The sequence below is a fragment of the Eumetopias jubatus genome, unplaced genomic scaffold (genome assembly GCF_037043125.1).
Source record: "Eumetopias jubatus isolate StellerSeaLion01/CBP00866 unplaced genomic scaffold, mEumJub1_p1.0 scaffold_7, whole genome shotgun sequence".
Taxonomy (NCBI): domain Eukaryota; kingdom Metazoa; phylum Chordata; class Mammalia; order Carnivora; family Otariidae; genus Eumetopias; species Eumetopias jubatus.
This window is the reverse complement of record NW_028274813.1, coordinates 8,564,953-8,572,932: the sequence shown is the minus strand read 5'-3', so window position 1 is coordinate 8,572,932 and position 7,980 is coordinate 8,564,953. Positions and strand designations below refer to the sequence as shown.

At 45.8% G+C, this 7,980-nt stretch overlaps 1 protein-coding gene across 4 annotated transcripts in view; it reads left to right on the top strand.

Annotated features, from left to right (window-relative positions):
- Nucleotides 1-5,776: 5,776 nt before the first annotated feature.
- The window catches only part of AK7 (adenylate kinase 7), a 64,225-nt gene continuing 62,021 nt past the window's right edge, over nucleotides 5,777-7,980 (top strand). For all 4 annotated transcript variants that reach the window (XM_028101134.1, XM_028101148.1, XM_028101141.1 and 1 more), the window contains exon 1: nucleotides 5,777-5,881. In XM_028101134.1, coding sequence (XP_027956935.1) covers nucleotides 5,777-5,881 — 105 coding nt within the window. The remainder of the gene's footprint in view (nucleotides 5,882-7,980) is intronic.

The following is a 7,980-nucleotide window of genomic DNA, read 5'->3' as shown; positions in this document are numbered from 1 at the left end:
TTAAATGTAATGATGACAATAAGGATTTAGTGAGGGGCACTCTTACATTCTGTCGGGGAATATATCAATGAAACCTTTCTGGAAAACATTAGTAATAGAGCCTTTACAAAGCTTGTAACTTCTGTACTGGTAGTACCCCAGCAAACTAGCATAGGGAAGTGACTCAGCAGAAAATACACTACAAGGATGTTTACTTTCTCTGATGAAAAATTGGAAAGGCTGTAAAAAGTGGTTGTTATGCCACATGCTTTTGATGGAAAAATATGCAGCCATTAAAAATCATGGAAAAAACGGCAACAGGAAAAAATTCTACATGATAAAAAAGGATTTAAACTATGATCTATTTTTGGAAAATATACAGTGTTCTACAATGTTAATAGTAGTTATCACTAGGTGGTAAGATAGGTAATTTTCATCTCCTTCGTATGTTCTCACAGTTTCTGCGTTAGCCTATATGCACGAATTGGAGGCAAAATACAATAGATCCGGGGTTTCAGCCAGCCAAAGAACCTTTCTCTAGCAAAAGCACCAAGCTAGGTTGAGTTGTGTTCATTCCCAGGATCCTTGAAGAGGCAGTAGGATTGTGAAGACAGAAGAGTGCCCACCTCTTTTCCCGTGATCAGCCCCCGGTGCTGTCCTGGTCATTAGCTCCCTCCGCACACAGCGTCATTCTGTCCAATGTTTAGAAACACAAAAAGTGTTGAGGGGAGCAGGGTAGAAATACAGATTCCGACACAGATCACGTCGACTTCAGAACTCTGCCTTCAGCCCCTTTGTTTTGCATATGACATAGCTGAGATTTGGACAGATGGAGGGACTTGCTCAGCGGCCCACCTGTGAACACGAGTTGGGTCAGAACCCAGCCTTCTGTCTCCACCAACTATCCCTGTCCGGTGTGTGTGGATAAAAGCATCACCTGAACTCTGTGGTTACAGGTGCATATCATTTTATTGTGCTTTACAGATAATGCGGGATTTTTTGTCACAAAGGTATTTTATTCTGGTGGTCAGTGATTTCTGATGTTACTGTAAGGGGGGGGGGCACAAACCATACCCATATAGGATGGTGAACTTAACTGGTAACTTGTGTTTTAACTGCTTCAGTAACCAGCTATTTCCTTCTCTCCCTCTCCTTGCACCTGACACACAACAATATTCAAAGTAGGCCAATTAATAACCCTACAGTGCCCTCCTAAGTAGTCAAGTGAAAGGAAGAATTGCCCATCTCACTTTATATCAAAAGCTAAAAATGATTAAGTTTAGTGAAGGAAACGTGGAAAGCCAAGATACGCCAAAAGCTAGGCCTGTTGCACTCGTTAGTGAGGATGTGAATGCAGAGGAAAAGTTCTTGAAGGAAAAAGGGCTACTGCAGTGAATACACGAATGATAAAGCAAAACAGCCTTACTGCTCATGGGGAGAGTTTTAGTGTTCTAGACAGAGGATCAACCAAGCACATTACCTTATGCTAAAAACTCTTCCAGAGCAAGGCATTAACTCTTCAGTGCGATGAAGGGTGGGAGAGGTGAGGGAGCTGTAGAAGAAAAGTTCAAAGCTAGCAGAGGTTGGTCAGGGGGCTTACGGAAAGGCAATGTCTCCATAACATAAAAGCACAAATCAAAGCAGGCTATCGAGAGGATCTAGCTAAGATGAGTAACGAAGGTGGCTACACTAAACATTTTCAATAGATGAAACAGGCTTCCATAGGAAGAAGGTAACTTCTAGGACTGTTACAGCTAGAGAGAAGTCAATCCCTAGCTTCAAAGGACGGGCTGACTTGTCAGGGGCTAACGCTCTAGAGACTTCAAGCAGAAGCCAATGCTCATTCACCGTTCCAAAAAATCCTAGGGCCCTTAAGAATTATGCTAGGAACACCTGGGTGGCTCGGTCAGTTGAGAATCTGACTTCGGCTCAGGTCATGATCTCAAGGTCCTGGGATTGAGCCTCGCATCGGGCTCTGCGCTCAGTGTGGAGTCTGCTTGTCCCTCTGCCCCTCCCCGTGCTCGCTCTCTCTCAAATAAGATCTTAAAAAAAAAAAAAGAATTATGCTGGGCACCTGGGTGGCTCAGTTAAGTGTCTGCCTTCAGCTCAGGTCATGATCCCAGGGTCCTGGGATCAAGTCCCACATCAGGCTCCCTGCTCAGCGGGGAGTCTGCTTCTCCCTCTGCCTCTGCCCTCCCACCTGCTCGTGCTCTCTCTCACACTCTCTCAAATAAATAAAATCTTTAAAAAAATTATGTTAAATCTACTCTGTGCTCTATAAACAGAACAACAAAGCCTGCGTGACAGCACATCTGTTTATAACATGGTTTGCTAAATATTTTAAGACCCTGCTGAGACCTGTTGGGAAAAGAAAAATTCATTTCAAAATATTACTGACAAAATATTACTGACAGTATATTACATTGACAATATACCCGGTCACCCAAGAACTCTGATGGAGATATGCAGTCAGATGAATGTTCTTCTCATGCCTGCTACCACAACGTCTATTCTGCCCCCATGGATCAAGGAGTCATTTCGACTTTCAGGTCTTATTTAAGAAACATTTTGAAAGGCTGTAGCTGTCTTACAGCTCTGATGGATCTGGGCAAAGTGAATTGAAAACCTAAAAAGGATTCACCATTCTAGATGCCATGAAAAGCATTCATGATTCACGAGGAGAGGTCAAAGGACCAACATTAACAGGAGTTTGGAAGAAGTTCATTCCAACCCTCATGGATGATTTTGAGCGGCTCAAGCCTTCAGTGGAGGAAGAAATTGCAGATGAGGTGGAAACAGCAAGGAGCCTGAGGATGGGACTGAACTGCTGCAATCTCACAGCAAAACTTGAACAGATGAGGAGTTGCTTCTTATGGATGAGCTAAGAAAGTGGTTTTCTTGAGATGGAATCTACTGGTGAAGATTGTTGAAATGACAAAAGGTTTAGAATATTTCATAAACTTAGTTGATGGAACAGCAGCAGGCTTTAAGAGAATCCATTCCGATTTTGAAAGAAGTTCTACTGGGGCACCTGGGTGGCTCAGTCGGTTCAGCTCAGGTCGTGATCCCAGCGTCCTCAGATCAAGCCCCTCATTGGGCTCTCTGCTCAACGGGGAGTCTGCTTCTACCTCTGCCCGACCCCCTGCCCATGCTCTCTCTCACTTTGTGCACTCTCTTTCTCAAATATCTTTTTAAAAAAAGAAAAAAAGTTCTGTGGGTAAAACACTATCAAACACCATCACCCGCTAGAGAAATCATTCCTGAACGGAAGAGTCAATCGATGCTGCAAACTTAATTGTCTTATTTTAAGAAATTGCCCCAGCCACCCCAGCCTTCAGCACCCACCACCTGGATCAGTCAACAGCCATCAACATTGAGGCAAGACCCTTGCTGAGAGCTCAAACGATGGTTAGCATTTTTTAGCAATAAAGTATTTTTTAATTATGTACATTAGTTTCTTTAGACATAATCCTATAGAACACTTAACTACAGTATAGGGTAAACATAATTTTTATATGCCCTGGGAAGCCAGAAAAATAATTTCACTAGCTTTGTTGCAATACTCGCTTTATTGTGGTGGTCTGGAAACCAAAATTCTCCAAGGTATGCCTGTGTATGAAAGCTGATTTTGAAAAAAGAAAGGAGTAACAGTAAAAGAAGGGTACATTACTTGTTGATATAATAGAATTAATCAATAGAATCTCATTTTCTCACCTACCAATATGATAGATATAAAATTCTCTGGAAGCCATCCACTTATAACTGTGGTGCTAGCTCCTTTAGCTGTTACCAGGAGTATAAACAATAAGAATGAAACAAGGTGAGATATTTTATAGTAACACATCCAGTTGAATAGCTTTCAAAATACCTGCTTAACTGCACATCAGTAGGGACAAACTAAAAATCAAAAAGAGGCATCCAGTGAATTCTAGAGTATTTGGAATAACAAGTCATTTGAAAGAATGCTGAAGAAGATCTCCATCAAGTTTTGCTCAGGTCTTGCATGAATATTTTTACATCTTGTGGATAATTTAAAAAAAAGAATGTTGCTCTGAGTAAGCTGTTCCCAAATTGAATGCAAATCTCAAAGGGTTAATTATTTTATCAAAACAAATTTTAATGAGATGAGAAAAGGGGGGGCGCCTGGGTGGCTCAGTCAGTTAAGCGTCCAACTCTTGATTTGGGGCTCAGGTCATGATCTCAGGGTGGTGAGATCCAGCCCAGCATCGGGCTCTGTCCTGGGCCTGGAGCCTGCTTAAGATTCTCTCTCCCTCTCCCTCTAGGCTTCCCCACCATTAGTTAATTCATTCATTCACTCATTCATTCATTCATTAAAAAGAAAAGGGGGCGGAGACCAAAAAAAAAAAAAAAGAATGAAAGGGTCCCATTTGCCGAAGTGTGCCTTAGCGTTGCAGAAAAAAAAGCAATTTCTGGGGCGCCTGGGTAGCTCAGTTGGTTAAGTGTCTGCCTTTGGCCGGGGTCATGATCCCGAGGTCCTGGGATAGAGCCCCACATCGGGCTCCCTGCTCAGTGGGGAGCCTGCTTCTCCCTCTCCCTCTGCCTGCCGTTCCCCCTGCTTGTGCTCTCTCTCTCTGTCAAATAAATAAATAAAACCTTAAAAAAAAAAAAAAAAAGCAATTTCACCTTTGGACACCACTTCAGTAAAGGCTGTCAAATATGTCTTATTCAATCCTAACAGCCCTGTTAGGCTGGTGAGTTCACTTGTGTTTTACATCAATTTAACAGCCGAGGTAAGGTTAAAACATCGTCCCAGTCGCTAACAAATGGTTGCAGAGCTGGAATTTAAGGCCAGATCTGCTGAGTGCCCAGAGCCTCCAAGCTGGCTGGAGCTCCTGGGTCACATCCGGTTTTTTTAAGGCAATCAGTTAAAAAAAAATACAAAAAACTACCCCCCCAAAATGCTATAGGTGTTAAATATTTATATTTAACAAGTTATTGTTTAGAGCACGAAGTATTTCAATAGAATCTGACTATTCCAAGGTAAGGGCAGGATGTCCACAAGGACATTTGTGGTCCCGTGATAAGGCAAACTGGATGTCATCTTTTAATTTGTCGGTTTATCTGGGCACCTGCATGTCTAATCTCATTTGGAAAGGTCAAAAGCCTAAATTCCATCCCTTTGTGAATGTGGATGGCCGCCGGGCACCATGGCCTCTAGCCGCCACCACCCCTGCCCAGCCCCGAGGTCTCTCCCGAACTGCCACCGAACAGCCCCGGGGACTGCCGAGCCCCATCGACCGAGCGGCGACTGACTGCACTGTGAGGACCACACACGCTGTCGTTGCAGCGTCCTGGACCCAGAACTCCATGGCAACAGCGGCTCCCGGCGCTGGAGGATTGCCACGTCCTCCGGCTCACACGATCCCACAGGGGAATGGGCTTCGGGCTTTCCTCAATCAGCTGATTCAGCAGTATTTTCAGTCCTCCGGGTCTTGTGAACCCGGGGTCGTTTCCAGTTTCGGAATTAAAGAGACGGAAGGGAGCCGGGGCCACGTGGCCCCTACGGCACGGCCCCGGGAGGCTCCGAAAGAGAACTCGCTCCGCCGGCGAACACTGGGCGTGGAGCCAAGCAGAACGGGGGTGGGGGGCCACTGTGGCCCCCAGGCCCCGCAGAGCCCACCCCGCGCGGGACACCCGCGGCCCCGTCCCCTCCCCGGGAACGCCCCGCCTCGCGCCCTAGGCCCCGCCCCCGGATAGTCAGGGGGGGCACCCCCCGCCCCACCTCCTTGGCAACCAGAGGGACGCTTTCTCCTTAGCAACTAGTGCTGCTCCCAGCATGGCTGAAGAAAAGGAAGTTATTGCAGCCACCGAGAAAGTTATCCGGATCCAGAGGGTGTTTATAAACCTGCTGGATTCATACAGCAGCGGGAACATCGGGAAGGTGAGCAGCGGCCGGTGAGAGTAGACAGAGCCCCAGCCCCCAGTCCCCAGTCCCCAGTCCCCCGCCCCTGGGTTCCCGAGCCCCCGAGCCCAGGGAGGGTTTGCGCCACGGGACGCTGTCAGGGCCTCCCCGAAAGGAGGGTCCCGCGTCCTGGGCACGAGTCCGCACGCAGAGCCGCAGCTGGAAGCCCAGGTGTTTGGAGATCGCCGGTCCAGCACTGGGTCCTCCCCGTTAATGAAAGGAAACTGAGGCTCAGAGGGAGAAAGGGACTTGCCCCAGATCACATAGCAAGTTGGGGGCCGGACCTGGACACAGGGCCCAGGTCTCTGGCCGCCTAACTGGGCTCTCCTTACCCACCACCGCCGCATCTGAAGCAGACATCTGACAGCTAAGCCCAGTGGTTATGTCGCCTAACCAAGCATATTCATTCATCCATGCCTTGCACAGGCATCTTGAGGGTCTATTATGTGCCAGGCACTGTCTTGGGCCCTGAGTCCCACTAAACTTCCCCACTCTTCATCGTTAGTCCTGGGAAATAAGGATATTCTAAAAGAGGATCCCGAGACCCTTCATCTTCAAATACTCGGTAGTCAAAAGAAAGCCATAATTTTATCACTTGCCTGAGCAAGACTCATTCATCTCAATTCTACCCTCTGGAGCTACCCAGAAGTGTAACCTCACCCTGGGCAGACTTCTGTGAGGCTAATGATCGCGCTTTCAGACAACACATGCTGCCTGAATTAGGATGTGGCTACAGTGCATACCATCTATACCGGTTTCCTAGCGATCACAAATTACCACAAACTGGGTGGCTTAAAACAACCGGGTTTATTCTGTCTCGGTTCTGGAGGCCAGAAGCCCAAAATCAAAGTGTTGGCAGGGCTGGTTCCTTCTAAAGGCTGTGAGGGAGATTCTGCTTCATACCCCTCTCATAGCGCCAGGGGCTTGCCGGAAGTTCTTGCATCCCTTGGCTTGTAGACTCATCACTCCAACCTCTGCCTCTCTTCCCATGCTGTTCTTCTCAAGTATCTCTGTGTCCCAATTTCCCTGTTTTTAGGACACCAGTCGTTGGATTAGAGCCCATTCTAATCCAGTATGACCGCATTTTAACTCAATTACATCTGCAAAGACCCTATTTCCAATTGGGGGTGGGGAGTAGGGGGCCACTATTCAACCCAGTACACCTTCTAAAGTTGATCAGTAAAAAAAAAATACAGATTTAGATAGTTAATTTATATGTAAAATAGTATATTTTATATCTGGCATGCAATAATATATATGGTAGTCTATGTGATGGTGTTGTTAAAAAGGAAGCCACAAGGCCCAAGATGGAGTCATTTGCCAGGACAGCAAACCAAGACCTAATTGTAGTTTTCAACCTCTCTAGGAGTGGAATTTTAAGACAGTCAGTCTGGAATTCTCTGGATGACATCAATGAGGTTATCTGTCACAGGGCTCTCTCCATTCCCCAAAGGAAGATGAGGTCATCTGCATAAGATCCCCCCCTTCCCTAAGGGAAGGTGACCTTCCTAAAACAATTCTTTCTTTTTTTGCTAATAACTCCTCACCCCACCCACCTTCCCATAAAAACCTTCCATTTTGTGCAGCTTCTCAGGGCTCCCATCTGCTTGCTAGATGGGATTGCTGCTCAATTCATGAATCACTTAGTAAAGCCAATTCAATCTTCAAATATTCCCAATTGAATCTTGTTTTTTAACAGTATGTACAGTGTATATGATATGTATCTACTATGAGAGACTAAAAACACATGATGTATCTTCCACATTACTAGAAAATCGAGGCGAGGGACAGAGAAAGGACAAAGACACAGTTGGAAAAAATATGTAACAAAATCTGTTTATTTAAAGAAAGGAAGCATTAAAAAGACAGACGTAGTATGAAGTGATTTATGTCTTTCAAAAAGACAGATACAAATATAAAGATAGACAGGTAGATGAAGAAATAAATAGAGATGATCTATATGCAGAAAATGTCTCAAAACAGGGGTGCCTGGGTGGCTCAGTTGGTTGAGTCTCCAACTCTTAATGTCAGGGTCACGGGATCAAGCCCCACGTCGGGCTCCGAGCTCAGAGGGGAGT